The sequence below is a fragment of the Nannizzia gypsea genome, genomic scaffold (genome assembly GCF_000150975.2).
Source record: "Nannizzia gypsea CBS 118893 supercont1.2 genomic scaffold, whole genome shotgun sequence".
Classification (NCBI taxonomy): Eukaryota; Fungi; Ascomycota; class Eurotiomycetes; order Onygenales; family Arthrodermataceae; genus Nannizzia; species Nannizzia gypsea.
The window spans coordinates 1222804-1241485 of NW_003345200.1; the positions used below are offsets into that span (position 1 = coordinate 1222804).

Sequence of the window (18682 nt, forward strand, 5' to 3'; positions counted from 1 at the left end):
TTTTGGTGTCAAGCCGCAGTGCACGGCTTCAAGATGTGAAAGCAGAGGGCAAGCAAACTCCCGCCTATCCATCAGCCATGCAATGCTAAGTTACTATACTCCGTACGATGACGGTGACAAAATCTTAACCGTATTTTCGGCGCGAATACGAGATAAAGCAACCTTCGACACAAGGAGTGATGTGCTCATTCCACTACTTTAGTCTCGGTGGGCGCTCCGGGTCCTTCGTGGCTGTCTTAGTATGGGGTAACTTGCATATAGACTTAGCCCCTAATGCCAGGGATAGATGGCCACGGCCCAAGTCAAAAAGCCCAGGCTTAGTAGGCCCAGGGATATAAATAACTAACTTGTTAAGCAAGAAAGGTATCCAATGGTATCCTATATTGGGCATTTATTAACATGCTAGTTCTATGTAGGTTTGCAGCGCTTAGATATGACTTTCAATATGGTGTCTCTGTACGGCGCAAATAATATCCTCTCCTCGTTAGTTAGTTCATTGGCTAGCGAATGATAGCTCTGACTCCCTTCGTTTCAACCTTTGGCAGCGGGATAAGGAAGTCGTGGGCTTGCTTGACGTCGCTCTCGTCTGTTTCGAAAAGCTCGAACTTGGGGCCGTTTGGTCGGAAAAGGACTGCGAGGATAAGGCTCATCTCGGACATGGCAAGACTGTATGAAGTAATTGAGAACCCCGTTAGCCCCCGAAAATGTGGATACTCAGGCATCTCCGTTTACTCGTTATACGAAGCAAACGCCGCTAGCACATGCATGGTCTGGCTGCAGGCAGATCTATTCCCGCCACAGCGTGTCCAATAACGGTAAAGGAAGATATCACTCACTTCATTCCCAGGCAGTTTCTGGACCCTCGTGTGAATGGGACATAGCTCCTGTGCATCTCAGGAGTCACCTTTCCAAGCCATCGGTCTGGGATGTACTTGTCTGGCTCGGGGAACGCATTGGCATCGGAGTGCATGAAATAAGCTGACATGCCGACGGGCACCTGAACCAATGGTTAGCTGTTGCATCTTGGCGAAGCGGTAAGAAAGGGTTGCAATGATATCTTACACCAGGCGGGATACTGTATTGCTTGTACTGGATAGACACATCGGGCGAGATACGGGGAAGCCTGTGCATGACACCATAGCTGAGGCTATGAGAGTAAATTTTATTAGCACCAACTGTTTGCTTAGGGCTGGGGATCCTGGGGCTTACCGAAGGGATTCCTTGATGAGCGCCTGCAGGAAGGGCAATTTCTCAAGCTCAGCCCAAGAAGGGACGCGCTGCGGCCAATCAGCCATCACGTCCCGGAGCTCATCCTCCAGCCTCGACCGGATTTCCGGGTTAGACATGATATAAAATGATGTAAAGCCAATGGTACGTGCAGTACTAGCGGTTCCGCCACCAAGCAGGACCTGAGCTTCCTTAGCTAGTCGCTCCGGTGATCGTTCAGATTCAGGCATATCACTTGTTGCGATGTAGTGGAAGAGAGAGGCATGATGGGTATCCTGTTTGCCTGTTCTTTTACTTTCTTCTGTGTCTCTCAAGGCTCGGTAAATGTGCTGCTTCGCCACCTAAATTTAATAAAATCCTTCTTAGCATTGCCTTGTTGTAAATTTTTAATCTGAAGCGGCCCCAATGCAAGGATTGGAGGGGATTTACAAACCTCTTTGAAGTTGTTAAACATTTGGCCCCTTGGGAATGCCCGGAGAAGGATTGATTCTGGGATGAAGCTCACAATCCTGCTCCCAATTAGAAATGCTGGTTCTATTTTCAGCCCCGATAAGGCATCATGGTGGACTATTGAACTCACTGGACAATCCATGGAAAGGCTGTAAACAAGGGGATTGACCGAACAATCGTGTGTATGGTGTCGTACCTAGTCACACAGTCAGTTATGCATCTAGTTATTAGGGGTAGGCTTCTTGCGTTACATACCACTCTGGATTAAATGTTGGGTGACTCAAAAACGTCTTGCTCTCGTCTCCACTGTCCAGGCAGATTTTCCCAATGATATCACCGGAAAATGCGGAGAATGCATGGTCCAGTCGAATCACCGTGTTTGTCCCTTCAAGAGCTCTGATTCGTGATTCAAGCTTGAGGGCTACCTCTGCCAGCATGTCTTGAAGCCGCATGATACCCTGGCGTGAGAAGAATGACTCAAGCGGCTTTCTCCTACGGCGATGGAGATCATGGTCCACGGTAAGCAAATGCGACCCTACCAACAGGTTAGTTCTAAGGTAACATTTTTTGAACTTTTCTGTGCCAGGGGTATTTATTTTTCTGACCATCGAAATCAATTCCTTTGCAGAAAACATCATAGTGGCTTGTCCTGCGTTTGCTTTCTGTGACATAGATCTCATTGTAAAAATCGGGGTCACGAATGGAAAGCTCCTCAGGGTTGATCCGGATTATCGGGCCTTTTAACCATTAGCTCGCTTGATCTGACGAATTCCGCAGTTTCTGCTAGAGAGGATCGTTTGGTAGGATTTAGAACCAATGATTTACCATATCTGTCGTGCATCTTTTCGATTTCAAATAGATATTTCCCATTGCACCACCAATCATAGTAGAATTCGGGCCAGTAAGTTGCGATCACCCACGTTGACCCCGGAAATTTGGAAAGAGGGGAAAAGTAGATGTTGTAAATGATAAAACACAGCGAGTACAGGGTATAAGACCCTGCCAATATGGCCAAGGTGGCAGGCAGGTTAAACGGTATGTTATCCATTGTATCGTTCTCTCTAGGGTGCTGGCAATTGAAGAGAGCGTACCAGAAAGGAGAATATGAAGCTTGGTTGGCGACTGAAGTTCATCTCGGAGCGCATTATCGACCTTTTTATTTGCAGAAACGGAGGGCCAGCCTCGCGCCAGGTGGTTTTGGTAACGCCGTAATCCAGTCTCTCAATAAAGTTCTATCCAGCCCCAGAACAAATCCTCGGATCAGCAACCAACAGGGGTCCTCACAGCCAGCAGACCCTGCATACGAATCCAATCAGCGTGGCTAATTCCCTTTAGTGTTGGAGACACATATTAACTATTGCAAGCGGGACGAATGCAAGTTCATGTAGACATGTTGGCGGCGCATGCCGAACTATCAAGACATCCACTGACTGTTTTGGCGGCTTAGCCGTTGGTTGTCTCGTAAGCTTTGCACTATAGACACGCAGTTCCAGTTCTCGACCCATGCGCAGTGTTTTTACCTTTGTGTTAATTGTTGGTAAATAGGGAGAGAGGCTAGTTTGGGGCCAGGTAGGCTGGATGGAAGAGTCGGCTGGCCCACCTAAAGGCTCCATCCGTTAGTTAACTAGAGTAGTTGCTTCACGTTAGTTATCAGCCTGAAGCTCCACAGCTAGAAAGACTGGATCATGGCCCCTTCGCTAAGTTCTAAGTGGGAAGCCTTCCCGTTAGTTAATTTGCATGGGCTGAATGCGCCGCACATTTCCGTACCAAAGGCATGGTGTACATCGAAGGTATACGTCCGGTACTAAGAAAGGCTACCGAAATAGCTGGTGAGTGGATAATGTGAAAGGATCATAGGCTGTCAACGATAGACGTATATCAAAATGATATATAAGGGGTCCTCGGGGCTTTAGGTATGAAAAAACTCTAGCTCTCAACTGCACCATTCTTCATATTTTATATTTGCTTGAGGAATACTATTGCACTCCTCATAGCCTTTTGCTCAAATACCATCTTCTAGTCATAATTCACCATGGATTTCCAATACTCTTCTGAGATTGACCCAAAGTTCTATGAGACGGATGGTCTCGACCTTGGCATTCCCCTCCGTATGCATCTAGATCCATATAAGGAAATCAATGGTGCACTCCGGGCACAAGACGACTGGAGCAAGAACGTACGCCCGGTGTACGGTTATAAGGGTGGACTTGGATATCCATTCAGCTTCATTCGAGTGACTGTTCCAGAATGCCTCCCTGAGCGACTGGAGATAATCTCGTATGCTAACGAGTTTGCCTTCCTTTATGATGGTCGGTTAACCCATATCACCACTCGTTCCATCTTATACTAATGGGTCATATAGACGCCATGGAGAAGCTTGACCTTAAGGGGGTAAGTAGATGATCTTTTATCCCTAGTAGCCGTACGGGAAACGATGTTAACCATGAGTAGTATAAAGATGGAAAACATCACGACATGCTAGATGCCTTCGATGATGACAAGGCACTAGATCAAGAAGCCACATCTCATGATGGCCAAGAGAAAAAGCTCCAGGCACAGATTTTGCAAAACATGGTTGCCATAGACCCTCCTCGCGCCATCACAGCTATGAAGGCATGGTCCAAATTCGTTCAGCTTGCTTCCCGAACAAGAGCACGTCCTTTTGATACTTTGAAGGAATACATCCCCAGTCGAGTAATCGACGCCGGAGAGCTGTGAGTGCTTTGACTAATCATTTCTATCCATTTTATGTTCATTGCTCTAACTCTTGCTGTAGGATCTGGTTCGGAACATTGACCTTTGGCATGGGCCTCACCATCCCAGACGAGGAGTTAGAGCTTTGTATGGAGCTGGCTAGGCCGGGATATGCTGCCCTTGGCCTCACAAACGACCTCTACTCTTGGAGAAAAGAGCGTGACGATGCAGCAGCGGACGGCCTGGACTATGTCTTCAACGCTGTCTGGGTCATCATGCAAGAGCGGTCTCTCAGTGAAGAAGAGGCGATGGTCGTATGTGCTGAGGAGATCAAAAAGCAGGTGGCTGAGTTTAACACCATTGTCGAAAAGGCAAAACAGGACTGCAGCCTTTCCAAGGATACTCGAGCATACCTTGAAGCAGTAAGGTACAGCCATATTGGGAATCTCGTCTGGAGCATCTACTGCCCACGTTACCACGACTACTGATACTCGGGGGCGATAAAAGATTTGTATCCACATACGGAGCAGTTATATGGGGGTATTCCTGGAGTGGCACAGAACGTGTCTTGAAGCTGGTCTTTTCCTTCCCGGTAGATTTCCTTTCGTGCTCTTCTTTCCTTCTTGTCCGCATCCATTTTGGTTTTTATCGATGTACATTTAACGAGGCACGTTCCATTCATGTTTAGGAATATTATTGGTTTTCATACACCTAGTGGCAAACACTGATACCACGGACTCTGTCCAAGAGACTATTGCTTTGCTCGAGCAGCGGCCAAGTATCTCGGCGGGTTTCTTACAACACGAGTTAACGCATCCTCATCATCTGCTACGACTCAACGCCGGGTTAGTTCTCTGTAGGGTCCGTGTCTTCGTACCGGACCGATATTCCGGCTCTAAAACGTAATCCCACTAAGAATAGCGAAAGAGGTGCGTGGACGTCAAATGGCGAATGACTCGTCCGCCCAGCCGCCAGCGAACCAAGCAGGAACGCGCATCACCCATGTCCCCAGCCTGCATGCCCCGTATAAGCAATGCGCCCACACCAACGCGCGTGTGTGGCGTGTCAATCAGCGTGCTCGGGATCATCCAGACGTCGGGAGAATTGAGAGAGACCGGAAGAAGCCTGGGAGAAGCGATAGAATGACGTTCGATTCGGAGATTGAAAACACGCCGAGAAAGGAAAGTCAAACCTGGCCGCTAACCTTAAATTCTTTAGTCACGTGAAATAATATTATGTCATGTGACTGATGCTTATAAAGTGGAGACCAAACCTTGATGTGCACGGACATATATTGCTCTTACCAAAAGCGGAAATTGACGCGCACTTTCTATAAACACTAACGCTGCACAACGTTCCTTCCTCTTACAATAATTACGTCAGCAATATGTTGTTCTTGTTATTATTATTATTTTTTGGCATCGCACTGACAAAGACTCGGGATATATACCTCACATGCTCAGCCCAGACAAGCCCCTGTCTCTTACTTACATTAGCAATTAGATAAGGCAGCGTGCATGGGTTTCCTTAGTTTGTCTGCCTTCAGTCGACTCCGGCGTGAGAGGTGAGTCAATCTCGATTGGTTCCCGCACCCCAGCCCGGTGCGAAGATCATCAGTCGGCGATCTCAGCCCACCTTGTCTGGCGCAAGATATAACTATGAGTCGTACAACTAGGACGTCACAAAGCCTAATCACATCCTCTTTGTACAACAGTGTTTCACTCCAGGCTCGAAGGATCTTGGAGGGCAGTGCACATTATAAGAAACCTTTACGCCAAGCGCATTCATCAGCACTAAGAGCTTTGGCTCAAGCTTCTCCGTGACAAGCTTCTTTCCCTTCTTACCTCCGAGCGCTTGGTGTCGTTTGGTTTCAACTCTAACTTCTATCAACTTTCATTTACCTTTCACAACCAAAAAATCCTCATAGGAGAGACAGTTCGTGGCCAATATGGGTGCTCAGTTTTCGCAGTTTTTCCCGCCCAAACCGACCTGGACGGAAGCTGAAGTGAGTTCGCAGGATGGAAAGGTGTTTATCGTGACAGGAGGCGCGTCTGGCATCGGCTTTGAGCTAGTGAAAATGCTCTATGAGAAAGGTGGAAAAGTCTACATCGCTGGACGGTCCGAGGAGAAGGCACAAAAGGCCATCAAGGAGATACAGGCTGCTGTGCCGAAGGGTGGAAGCCTAGAGTTTCTTCACCTTGTGCTTGATGACCTGAGCACTATCAAGGCATCCGCGGACGAGTTCAAGGAGAAAGAATCCAGGCTCGATGTTCTTTGGAACAACGCAGGCGTCTCTCAGCCACCACTTGGAAGCCTATCTAAACAAGGGATTGAACTACAGCTTGCAACAAACTGCCTCGGACCTTTCCTCTTCACACAATTACTTCTCCCTCTGTTAGAAGCCACAGCAGCAACGTCTAGCCCGGGTTCAGTACGTGTTGTCTGGACAGGTAGCCAAATTGTTGAGTTGTCTGCCCCTCAGGGCGGAATCATCATGTCTGAACTCACAACACCCCCAAAGGATCAAACTCGCACCTACGTCACGTCCAAGGCCGGAAACATGTTCATAGCATCAGAACTTGCACGACGAGTTGGTCCTTCTCACAACATCATAAGTGTCTCGCTTAACCCTGGGGCTGCGAATACAAATCTCCTCAGGCACACTCCTTGGATGAAATTCCTAGCCATGCCGTTACTATACAAGCCAAAGTTAGCTGCCATCACTGAGTTATTTGCCGGGCTGTCTTCAGAAGTAAGCCTCGAGGAGAACGGATGCTATATCATACCCTGGGGTAGAGTGTCTCAAACACCAAGACAGGATCTAGTTGATGCGTCAAAGTTGACGGAGGATGGAGGAACCGGGAGGTCAAAGGAGTTTTGGGAGTTTTGTGAGAACAAGACTAGGGACTATATGTAATATGAACGGTAATGTAATATGATCCTACGATTACTTTTCTACTCTGGGTCTTATTATTATTTGGTGATTGATCATGTCCTATAACTTCGATTACTCTATCAATGCCGGAAAACATGGTTGTTTGAAGATATTATCAAATCTCCCTGCTCAAAAAGGCTTGGTGCTGCGAATGCCTGAATTCTAACCAGCAATAGTCGACAGTGATGAAGCTTAAGTACATGAGAAGAAAAGAAGAACGAATAAAAAGGACAAAAAGGAAAAAGTGTTGCAAGTGGCGTAACTACCATTTCAAGATAACGACGTCACAGAACGATAACAACATAACTAACGATAGCGCCGCACGATAATGGCCTTATAATTTATAGATCAGGCGTTATTACTCCTAGTATTAGCGTCCTTAATAACGACTTTATAAATACGGGTCACCAACTTGTTATCTATTATACTCCGGACCGTCTAGAGAGTCGTGTCTTAGTCTCAGGAGGTTAAGGGTTAAAGCAAGTCTGGCGTTAATGCACTTAACTATTAATCCCACTAGCACATAGACTACTACCCAAGCCGGGGTAATAGTATAGCTATACACCATCTCGTTAGAGACCTCAGATAGGACCTGTAAAGCGCAGATCGCGTCATTTGAGGCCATCTATAGGGTTGTGGCTACGGCAAGGAGAGTTCTTTGTGTAGTATTGACGCCTTTTATAGCGTTACTAAGACATTCCCTTATAGGTTAGTTGATATAATCTGCTATAACTAGCCAGTATAGAATGAAGTTAAAGCTGTCGGTGGTACTAAAGGCTTCCCTAAGGTTGTCGATAACTTTTAAGATATTTCAGTTCTCGTCGAATTGGGCCATTGAGTCTGGGACAGGAGCTCAATAATATTTGGCAGTTTGGAACCGGCGGCACTTAGACGGCGAGAATTCAGCAGCTCCAGTTTCTGGGGTTGGAGGAGGAAGAGAGGTGGACAAACTGCCATATAAATAAAGGTGGGAGGGTGTAGATTTAGGCCTTGCATGTTTGGCATCTGGTGCAATCATCGTTCTATCGCCATAGGCCAAAGACACAGCCAAGTCCTTGCAAGATATACTGCAGAGAAATATTGAAGCGATAGACTTTGTTGATATGGTATTGTCATAATAGTTATAACTTCAACTTGCTGACCACTAGTGTGGGATCAGTCTTTTAGTTTAGCTGCTTTGGTAGGTATTCGTCCAGCTTTCATAGTGTCAAACGGATCTGTCTTTCTTGACCTTTGATCCGAAATATCACATAGTCGCCTTGATATATAGAGATGGTTTCCCCCCGAGAACCAACCAGGTGGTAATTAATAGATCTCTATTACCAAGTTGAGAGGAGCGCGTGATAATTGTTGGCTGAACAAAAAGAGCGAGCCCACACGAAGAGCTAATAGGTTAGAGCTATTTATAACAGATAGTTAATACAGCCTCCCAGTAAATAATTACTATTACTATTGATGCGACTTAGCTTCAATTCGGCACCACTCACTCTTTCACTACCACCATAGTTAATACTCACATTATTATCCATGTCAAGTTTTATACAAAGGGCACAAGACAAACCACACCACCACGGACGCATCCGACTTAACATGCTGCGATACGCCCCTTAATGTTAAGGAAACTTACTATAATTACTGCTACAATCTTGGCTCTCTTCATCCATGACGCCTTGAGGCTGCAGATTGCAGATATCTCGCTCTGTCGGTACAAATTATCTGCTAACCCTTGCCCCATAACTATGATAGGGATTGAAATTAACCTTAACTCTAGGAAGAACAAGAGTAGCAAAACCAGAAGAGCAATGACAGGAAAAAAACACTTCATGAGCGAGTGTCTGCATATTGCATTTACGAGGGTACTCGGTTCACCAGGCTGCCATCCCAAGGACCTTTAAGAGGAAGGGGCTTAGGGCTATGATAGGCCAACCCGACTGCTGCCTAAAAGAGGATGCATAAAGCGGTATGTTTGGATGCGGCTCAACATAGGTTTTCAAAGTAAGGGTACGTGGCCCAAGGATATTTAGGCAATGGCTTCCCCCACTCCTTAACTGGAAACTATCCAAACCTTCTGCCGTGAATCAGTGTTTTTCGAGCAAAGCTCTTAGCCCTTTAAGACGACGATTCCATCAGGGACAGACTGATCGAGCTCATAAACGCAAAGGTACCAAGATAATGGTAAGTATAATCATTACCACAATTGGGGTTTGGAAGCTTTGGTATTCGTGACGCGATTATTTGAGGATGTATCAACTTTGTTCAGCGTATAGGTTCTATGTTTCCTGGGCCATGAATACTGTTTTCAACCATGAAGATACTGCAGATTTTGACTGCCTATTGATTGATACCGACTCGGGATAGTAAGAGCTGCAGTAAAAGCGGCGAGGAGCTGGTCGAATACATCATGCATTTCCGCCAGCCGGATGAGATAACCTTGAGCCAGAGCCGATGACGGAGGATCCACTTCAGAAGAGAGACATAACTCAGGGTTATCATGAAGAAGAGTAAACGGTTCACCATATTTCAAGTGGCAGGCCCATGGCGGACAGTACTCTTTGTCACCGCGTGTAAGCGTTGCTCGCCACCCACACCCTTTCGCGAGGACTGCAGCCCACCATCTAGACTCTTGTTCCGTTACATCACCAATCGGCAGCCCATAGCTGGTGTTTGAATTTAAATTCATCAATGAGTTTCCCAATATTGCCATACTATCAGTATACTGAGTTCGGTCATATCGATTCCCTCGAAGTTCGATCAAGCGTGTAGAGAGGACATAGGACCGGCCCAAAACGAAAACTGAGAGAAAATTGCTGCCAGATAAGTCCGGCAAAGCTTCAAAACCGGGCCAATTCGGGAGAGTCGTCTGAAAAAGAGCAAAGTGTAGGTTTCAATACGCCAATTCGTACTGTCTGAAGCGTGACTTCTTAGTCTCAGCAGCAAAAGGGCACTGTGCCGTTGAGTCAATGTTCCATATCGACTATCCGTTCAGGAATAAGCAATAATTCCAACAAGCTCTGAAATCCTAGAGGGGTCCGGCATAGCAGGAGTGTTGTGCAAAAGGGCTTGTATATTGCTATAGGAATCGGGCAGTTGCTCCTTGCCTTCCGCAAACGAAAGGAGGCGATTCCATGTATGGAATGAGTAATCTAGGACTTTTGCTGACTCTTGAGGGGTCGGGCGAAGAAGGTCAGTCCAACCGCATCTTCTTTTCCCGCAACAAGCCATTTCTGTCTATGTCCATTGAGGATATTTTGCTTGGTAGTTCGTTCTCTATATATTTATCAGAGTTCGACGCTGTTGCCTGGACAAAAATAAGCTTGAGGCTCAAAATATCTCACGTGATAATATTATTTGACTAATGAATGACTAATACGTAGATGACATAAGCAAGAGGGCGCAGCTTTCTCGGCTTTCGACACGAGGTCGCGGCGTTTCTTCCTCTTCCTTTCTTCCTCGTCGCAAAACTGAACGGAGACGCCGTCGGACGTTTTGACGGTAGTAGCATAGCCCTTTGTCATTCGTTCTGGATAAGACCGCAGCGCACACCATGGCTGGATGAGGTGCCATGGGCTCAGGGTCTTCTTCCGCCATGCTTGGGTCCGCCAAGACGTTCCTGATCCTCTTCTTGCTGGTGGTGACAGTGTTCGCTCAGCCCGTCAGCATCGCCCATAGAAGAAGAAGCCTGTTTGATACTGTGAAGTTGCATAGAAGTTAGTTCTTCCCGCCAATTAGACTTCCTTACTTGTTTGTATAGCTGATGGCTGACGCGATGTATCTGTAGGCAAAGATGCCGTTTCGGTAGAGTTCGAGACGCCATGTAGGCATTGTTTTGATGACGGGGAGTCCAATGTTGTAAGCTGGAGCACAATGCCCTATCCTGTATATCTATGCTGCTTGACTCTAATACTGAGAGCAGATATTCAACATTCGTATTGCGCGGACAAGTAGTGTCTGTGGGGAAAATGACGTGCGACTAAATGACCAAAAGCTAGCCTTTGCCTGGGATGGAGCCAATGCTGTCGGAGATGGTGTGGTTACAGCCCAGGTGGCGGGAAGAAAAGAAGACGTGGATTTACGTCTACATTGGAGAAGCCTGTGCATTGCCAGCCCTAGAGGGTCTATTGAAGACTATGCTGCCCAGATTCTCACCTTCACGTTTTACCCTGCCGGCCAGGAAGAAGGGAACGATACATCAGGGTTTGCTGTCTCATTCAATTCCGTGGATAAACCAGAAATTTTACGCCTTGTAACTTCACCAGCACCAACTTCCGATAAACCGTCTGTCCTGGAAGAATGGTTGAACACCAATGGAAACGACAGGCTACAGCAAGCGAGTCTTGTCAAGGGTCATCCCATCACAGATGCTGAGCTAGAAGAACAGCTCAAGGAACTGCATAAACTAAGAGATCAGGCTAAGGCTCTTGGCGATGTTATCAAGGAGAAAGATGAAAAGATTCGGGAACATCTCTTTGAAGACTGTACCAATCTTACAGCAGAGCTCAAAGAGTGTAAGACTCTACAGTGCTTCATATCAGCTACCTTTCAGCTTGTCCCAGACATGTTTCGCCTCGTGAAGCATCGGTTTGGGCCTCTACCGACCTCCTTAGCAGATAGCCCCTGTCGACCCGTCTCCAAAGTCCGTCAGAATGGATCAGAGGAAGGGTCTGAAGGAAAAAATAGTACAAGTCCATACTATATACCCTATCCGGTTGGATCTAACAATACATCGACAACTATTGATACTACACAAAACTCCAATATAGGTTGGACAGAACCATCACCTTCAAAACCGCCTCCCAATCAACTACCTTCTCGTTCAGCTATAATAAAACATGTCATTCGTGACTTTGCCTTCGTCTCCCTTTTCGTGGCTGTTATTTACATGCTCCTAAAACATTGCGGAAATTCAATAAGTTGTCGAAGACGCCGAGTGGACATGCTAGCCCGTCGTGAACAGAGACGAACACTGCACGCCTATCGAGCAGCAGCATGTCGATACCGGCTTAGACAATGGTGGCACAGACTGCTAGGTCGTGAAGACATGACTCCAATAGCCCAATCTCCAACTACTCCCACCAACGCCCACCAACGCGATGACATCCGGATATCAGCTTTACCCCCTGACTCTTTGACCCCGGGCTCAGAAAACGATACAATGCCTAATGAAATCTTGGGATTACGGCGGGTATTTGAATTTGTTGGTGAGCTCGTAAATCCCAACAGTGCACATGCCGCAGGTGATCGAACACAGGCCAGACTTGCGGCTCAAGACATCACTCAAATCGCTGCGCGAAGATACGCAACGGGCACACCAGCCCCGTCGTCCACTGCTCCTTTGACCACGATCGGCTCTCCTAGAGCAAGTACTAGCATACTCAGCTTTGAGACCGATTCCGAGGATACAGTTGACAGTCTTGATCCAGAAACAGCCACGATGGTTAGTGGATAGGGGTATTCTTTACTTTCTATCATATACCATTATCTTCTATTATTTATACTTTAGATCTCCTATTTTGGACCCAAGTCATTTATTTTGATTGATTTTATACTCCATGACATCCACTGTTCTTTATGCTCGACTTGTTTTTTCTGCAGTTGGTTACCGCTACGTTACTTTTGCTTTTACTCCTTGACTCTTGAGAATCCTTGTGCTAGTATGAGATGAATGCCTTTTTCTGCCTTGCAACGGAGGTAAGGATGCTTACAACTTTTACTGGACCTGTTTAATACTGTTAATTTATCCAGCCCGACTACTACGCTTTTATCTACAAATCTATAAGTTTTCGCAACCGGTGCATAATAAAGATTCGTCAACTCCTCGCTAGAAGGTTTTAATTATCATACAGATTGTGTAGTCACCACGAGAGCATGTTCATAGCCAAATTACCACTCCAGTTTAGACTTTTGGCTTCTTCTTCCCACCTCCATTCTTAGCAGGCTGAGCATCTACCATCTCATCATCCTCATCATCCTCTTCAACCGTGAACTTCCTCTTTGACCGTTTCTTATTTGAAGAAATAGGAGCCTCACTCACACCCTCCGTATCATCATCAGCTCCATCTTGCACTCGTGCCTTACCCTTACCCTTGCCTGATCCAGAGGGTCGTTCATCAAATGCCTTCAGCAAAACATCGTACCCTTCTTCAACGTTTTGCAGCGTCTCATCAAGCTTCACAACTCGTTCGTCCTTGTCGATCTGTATCAACATGTCGCGATGTCGTTTATACAATCGCTGCTTGACGAGCATGCGCCACCAATAATACCGTCTATCATGTTCGTTCTGCATTCGAGACTTCTGAGTAGTGAGGCGAGTCATGTTGACGTTCTCAGCTCCACGATGGGACTCTGGTACCTGGCTGAGAAGATACATTTCAACCAGATGGGCAAATTGTGTAGGCGCGATTTTGAACTCTTGTCGGAGATCATCGAGGGTTTTTGTTGGTATTAAGAGTGATGTTGGCATGACGCGGGGATGTTTGGGTAGGTTAGAGAAGGAGGCTCCGGGCGTGGTGTTTGGGAGGTTGGGGTTGATGCTAATGTTATTTTTGATGAATTCTGGCTTTAGCATATGGTAATCATTTGAGTCTCGAAGTGCATCAAAAGACTCGTTCGGGTCCTCAATTGTGAGTTCAAAGAGGGTAGGGTCATCAAGGCAAGCCTTTTGGATTGTGCGGTAGAGCTGGGACCCATGACCAGCGTGCTGATATGGTTTAATAATGAGGAACTGAGCAATACGCAGCCGCGCGGGTATCTTTGATACGGGGAACGAGTCGAATGCATCTGTTTTCTGGGACTCATATCCTAACTTTGCGTCATTAGATGACTTTGGGTGGAAAAAGTACCATCTATATGTGGTTGCGTATCCGGCAAAGGAGTACCGTGATGCTTTTGGACTGGATGGCTTCTTGTGCTTTTCATATCTATAGCAGGGTTAGAATATCATCAATCTGGGAAAAGGAAGAAAAACATACACGAAATATATTATCCATCTTTCCAGCGTCCAGTCAAAGTCATCAGTCTCGATAGGAGTTCCGCCTTCAATGAAAAACGAAACAAATATCTGTATCCTATCGAGCGTCTTGCGCACTTCCGGATCGGCCAGAGAACCAGCCCATATCTCGTAGTCTTTCTCATCTCTCGAATAGCTATGAACCAGCTTTCCCGGGGGTGTGAACTTGGGCGCACTGCCATCGTTTATCCGCTTCTTAAACTCATCGAAAGTCGAGAAAGAAGCTAGCACCACGTCAGTTTTGTTCAAACCCTCACTTTCCAAGCCCTGTGCATACCTTCTGGAAGATATGGTTTGAGAATCCTTAGCAAATCAACAGCTTTTATATCCTCCACTTGCTTGAACTTCTCATCATATGAGATCTGTAGATGGGATTGAAGGTCGTGAGCCGCAAAACGAAGTTCAATGTTCAGCTTCCTATAGCCAAATATCGATTCCTCGTCTCCGAAGAGCGGGTATGTGAATTGGGGGTAGAAAGTCGAGCGGGCAGTCAACTTTTGGCCGTCATCGCCTGGTTCGACCATGGATATTTCCACTGCATCGTTGGCGTCACATGTCCCTGGATAGAAATGTCAGTGACCGGGGTCAATATGTCAGTATTAGTCTAAACACTCACACTCATTATGTTTATCCATCCTGAGCCAATTTATCTGCTCTTCCCTGTTTCTTCTTGTCGTTCAATGTAAAGTCCAGAAAGAAGTAAATTAAATTAGAAACGCGCGACGCGACAAACGCGCTGACTAAGATATTTGCTTATGTTATGTTTATATAATCAGGTTATATAATCATATGGTGTTACATAATTTAAATCTTCATCTTTCGATCTTTCTCCAATGATGATGAATCAACAATTAATTATTTATATTGGCCATGATGATATCAGTTTCATTACACGGCAAGGGGCATGATATTAAGGCCGTGTCAATTAAAGTATCTACAAAGAAGAAAGATATATACATCTCTAAAACTTCCAGAAATGTGCAACATGTAAGAGCAAGAGCATTAAGGGAATTAAATCAAACGATTACGTTGAACTCATCAATAACGCTCCTGGGTCTCTGGTACTTCCCGATGCTCTTCCACTCCATGTCGAGACCGAAATGCTTCGGTCCACCGACATCAAGGCCTCTCTGGTCCTGGGTCCAGAGCGGATGAGCAGCCATGCCGATCACACGGACACGGAGACCATACTTGAGTTCCTGGGATCCGACTGCTTCGCCGTCCTTATCTAGGATGGAGATGAGGTCGGGAACGGTGCAGATGACGTCCTGGTTGAGTTTTGCTTGCGGGTGGTCGAGGTTAGTTACGTGAGCGGCGTAGAGGTATTCGTTTTGGAAGGGGATGATTAGGTGTGGTTGGGATTCGGTAGAGGATGAGGTGTTGGTGTTGGTGTTGTCGTAGGAGTCTGCTACTTCGTCGCTGGATAGGGGGGCGAGGATGCAGTAGCCCATGGTGTAGCCGCGGCTGACGTCTCGGTGAACGTCGATTATTTTGCCTGTATATAGGAGGCGGCCGGGGGTAGTTTTGAACTAGGGATTGTGTTAGCTGGCGGTAGATATATATATGGATGGATTGAAAGGGGGATAACTTACGATTGCTTCGATGACGTCTACCTTTTCCCGGCGAGCGAGGTGGATGGCTCGTCCGAGGTACCAGGCTTGAGACATGGTATTTTCGACGGCGTACTGCTTGATGGCTCTGCCGGTAAGAGGAGCAGCAGAGACGGAGGCGAAGAGTCCCAGCTCAACGCAAGTAGTTCGAAGCATGGTCTCGATTCTCTGGTTCGACTCAGCGTGCATGACGACCGAGACGTTACCCTTTGAATCGGCAAGGGCACAAGGTGAGATGGTTTCACCGTAGACGTAAGGGGTGCCGTGCTGGATGGTAGGATAAGCTCGTCCCATCAAATCGCCATCGATAGTCGGGATATCATAATGCACTGCAGTAGGGAAGGTGACCATTCCGTTTCCTCCGCCAATTTCATCAGCCATGATGGCATGGAACTTGTCGTGTCTAGTGAGTTTGACGGATTCTTCGACTGATCGAATGAGTTCGTTTCCCTGGGGAATACGCTCTGATGCCACGCTAGGAGCGCCGTACCAGGAAGCGAAGACGCAGATGTCGGTGTCAGCCATGCTTTCAGGCTTTACTACTCTCATCTTCCGCTTGGGGTTCTTGCGAAGACACTCGAGGGCAATCAGGTATTGTTGATATGAAGGGCCGCCGCCACCCGTTCCTAGGACGCCAGTGCCAGAGGCAATGAACTCCAGGTCCAGGGCACTCAGGTACCAGACATCGTTCTCGACTTCTGGCTTGTAGGATGGTATATCGACATAGACGGAGTGCTTGACAGCGGATCTAGAGACATCTTCGGCGGCGGCAGCTTTCTCACCTTCCACGCCGTTTCCGTTGTGACCGTTGACCCCGTTCGTGCCGTTGGTATAACTAGGCAGCTTGGCTCGTTCCAGCTCGGCTTCTTCCTCTGTGGGTATTCTCAGCTTGCCGACGGCCTTGATCATGATACGGGTAGCCTTGTTAGTGACATATTGAAGGGGCAGTTTTTCGATCTCGGCGATCTTGACGGTGTCCCTGTCTGCGCCACGCTGGATAGCCATGTTGATTGCCGCAGCTTCGACTTGCTTGAGGACTTCTTTTTCGTCCTTTCCGGCAAGGATCTCGATGACGTCCACTGTTCCGGCGACCTTGGCTATGGCTGCACCGACGGCGTTGGCAGAGTCGTGGTGCGGAGGGATGATGCATTCCTCTACGCCCTCGAGGTCGTCCATATAGACGATGGAGCCGCCTCCGACCAAGAGGACGGTGACGGGCAAGGAGGAGACCTTCATGCTTTCAATGCCACGGTTAAGCAGCTTGGTGATGGCCTTTCGAGCATCCTGGATGGTCTGCTGAGTGACATCGGCAACCTTTGATGCATCCCCTATCTGCCCTTTGCCGGCTGCAACGACAATGTCAGTGGTAGTCAGGGTATCACCACCAAACACTTTGGCCTTGCTGGTCAGATAGTGGCCGACAGAGTCAGGCCCAACAGAGACATGGGTTCCATCCTGGCGGACAATGCTACCTCCGCCGAGTCCGATAGAGAGTACCTCTGGCATGGAGAACATGGTACGCACACCACCGACCTCAACGAAGTTCGATGCCTGACGGGGGAATCCAGACGGCAGCAATGCACAGATATCAGAGGTGGTACCGCCAATATCAATGACCAGCGTCTGTCTCTCTGCGGTTGACCCGTTGCTGTGCCTCCTGTCCAGGGAGGCCAGGAAGGCAGCTCCGGTCAAGCTGTTGGTTGGGCCACTGGCAAAGGTCTTGATGGGCAGCTCAGACGCAGTGACGGCGTCCGTCAGGGTCCCATCATTCTGAGTTAGATACAAGCTGCAGTTGAGCTTGAGATCTGCCATGGCCTGCACAAAGGCCCGGACGGTCTTCTGGGCCAGCTGGAGGATGGAGGCGTTGAGGATGGTGGCATTCTCACGCTCCAGCAGGCCGACGCCGCCGATGGTATGGGAGCAGACGACTGAGAGGCCCGGGTTAACCTCGAGCATGAGCTTCTTGCAGACCTCCTCGTGGATGCCGCTGTGGTCGAGGGGAGAGAAGATGCCGATGAGGGCGACCTTCGTGATGCCGGCTGCGCTGATGCGCCTGGCGGTCTCCCGGATCTGCTCAGCGTTCAGGGGAGTGATCTCTCGCCCGTCGATCTCGAGGCCTGCCGCAGAGTCAGTTTATATATTCTTGTTTTATACATATAAAGAAGAGCAGATGTCTCTCTTACCTCCGTCTAGATAGTAGGACTGGCACTCAACGATGCTCCTAAGGGCGGGAGGGAAGTTGGTAAACGGCGGAATCTACACCCGTCAGCATCGCATATCAACAACAACAACATATAAGTAAAACAACAACAAAAGACAGCTAAAGACGAACATCCTGGCTAAAGGTACCGCAGAGTCTGACGACGGCGACCTTGCTGAGTCTCCTGGCGTCCGCTTCCACGACGGCGTTGACAAAGTGCGTCGTCCCGATGGCCACGCTCAGGATGTGCGCCGGCTCGATGCCAGACTTGGTCAGGACGCTCTCGACGACGCTCTTGATGCCGCTGGTGACATCTGGGGTTGTCGGCGTCTTGCTCGAGGCGAGGACACCGCGCGAGGGCGTCTCGCTGGCCGTGATGTCGAGGATGGCGGCATCAGTGTTGGTCCCGCCGACGTCGACACCAATACGATACATCCTGGCGGCTGCTGAAGAAAGAGAATGACAACTACGACAGCCAAAGACGGGGAGGGTCTCGGGCCCTGGGGGAGGTTGTATGAGATGTGCAAGGGGAGCAGCGACGGGCAGAGAAAGTCCTCGAT

At 47.9% G+C, this 18682-nt stretch overlaps 7 protein-coding genes across 7 annotated transcripts; 3 read left to right on the top strand and 4 right to left on the bottom strand.

Moving 5' to 3' along the window:
• Window positions 1-500: 500 nt before the first annotated feature.
• On the bottom strand, window positions 501-2725 carry MGYG_02468 (hypothetical protein; the record flags this gene model as incomplete). The annotated part of the gene is made up of 9 exons (XM_003174892.1): window positions 501-666; window positions 837-997; window positions 1063-1147; window positions 1210-1568; window positions 1661-1736; window positions 1808-1873; window positions 1933-2212; window positions 2283-2414; window positions 2503-2725. The coding sequence occupies 9 exons, from the start codon at window positions 2723-2725 to the stop codon at window positions 501-503; spliced, it is 1548 nt and encodes a 515-aa protein (XP_003174940.1).
• Window positions 2726-3709: 984 nt separating this feature from the next.
• Window positions 3710-4859, top strand: MGYG_02469 (fusicoccadiene synthase; the record flags this gene model as incomplete). The annotated part of the gene is made up of 4 exons (XM_003174893.1): window positions 3710-3986; window positions 4040-4068; window positions 4129-4391; window positions 4454-4859. The coding sequence occupies 4 exons, from the start codon at window positions 3710-3712 to the stop codon at window positions 4857-4859; spliced, it is 975 nt and encodes a 324-aa protein (XP_003174941.1).
• Window positions 4860-6319: 1460 nt separating this feature from the next.
• Window positions 6320-7288, top strand: MGYG_02470 (short-chain dehydrogenase; the record flags this gene model as incomplete). Its single annotated transcript, XM_003174894.1, has 1 exon — window positions 6320-7288. One exon carries the CDS (start codon window positions 6320-6322, stop codon window positions 7286-7288), a length of 969 nt encoding a protein of 322 aa, XP_003174942.1.
• A 2317-nt stretch (window positions 7289-9605) lies between these two features.
• Window positions 9606-10010, bottom strand: MGYG_02471 (hypothetical protein; the record flags this gene model as incomplete). Its single annotated transcript, XM_003174895.1, has 1 exon — window positions 9606-10010. The coding sequence occupies one exon, from the start codon at window positions 10008-10010 to the stop codon at window positions 9606-9608; it is 405 nt and encodes a 134-aa protein (XP_003174943.1).
• An 858-nt stretch (window positions 10011-10868) lies between these two features.
• On the top strand, window positions 10869-12752 carry MGYG_02472 (hypothetical protein; the record flags this gene model as incomplete). Its single annotated transcript, XM_003174896.1, has 3 exons — window positions 10869-11013; window positions 11085-11155; window positions 11220-12752. The coding sequence occupies 3 exons, from the start codon at window positions 10869-10871 to the stop codon at window positions 12750-12752; spliced, it is 1749 nt and encodes a 582-aa protein (XP_003174944.1).
• Window positions 12753-13199: 447 nt separating this feature from the next.
• MGYG_02473 (histone acetyltransferase type B catalytic subunit) lies at window positions 13200-14947 on the bottom strand (the record flags this gene model as incomplete). The annotated part of the gene is made up of 4 exons (XM_003174897.1): window positions 13200-14223; window positions 14275-14536; window positions 14590-14871; window positions 14929-14947. 4 exons carry the CDS (start codon window positions 14945-14947, stop codon window positions 13200-13202), a joined length of 1587 nt encoding a protein of 528 aa, XP_003174945.1.
• A 381-nt stretch (window positions 14948-15328) lies between these two features.
• Window positions 15329-18557, bottom strand: MGYG_02474 (hydantoinase; the record flags this gene model as incomplete). The annotated part of the gene is made up of 4 exons (XM_003174898.1): window positions 15329-15841; window positions 15905-18039; window positions 18106-18178; window positions 18255-18557. The coding sequence occupies 4 exons, from the start codon at window positions 18555-18557 to the stop codon at window positions 15329-15331; spliced, it is 3024 nt and encodes a 1007-aa protein (XP_003174946.1).
• Window positions 18558-18682: the final 125 nt, after the last annotated feature.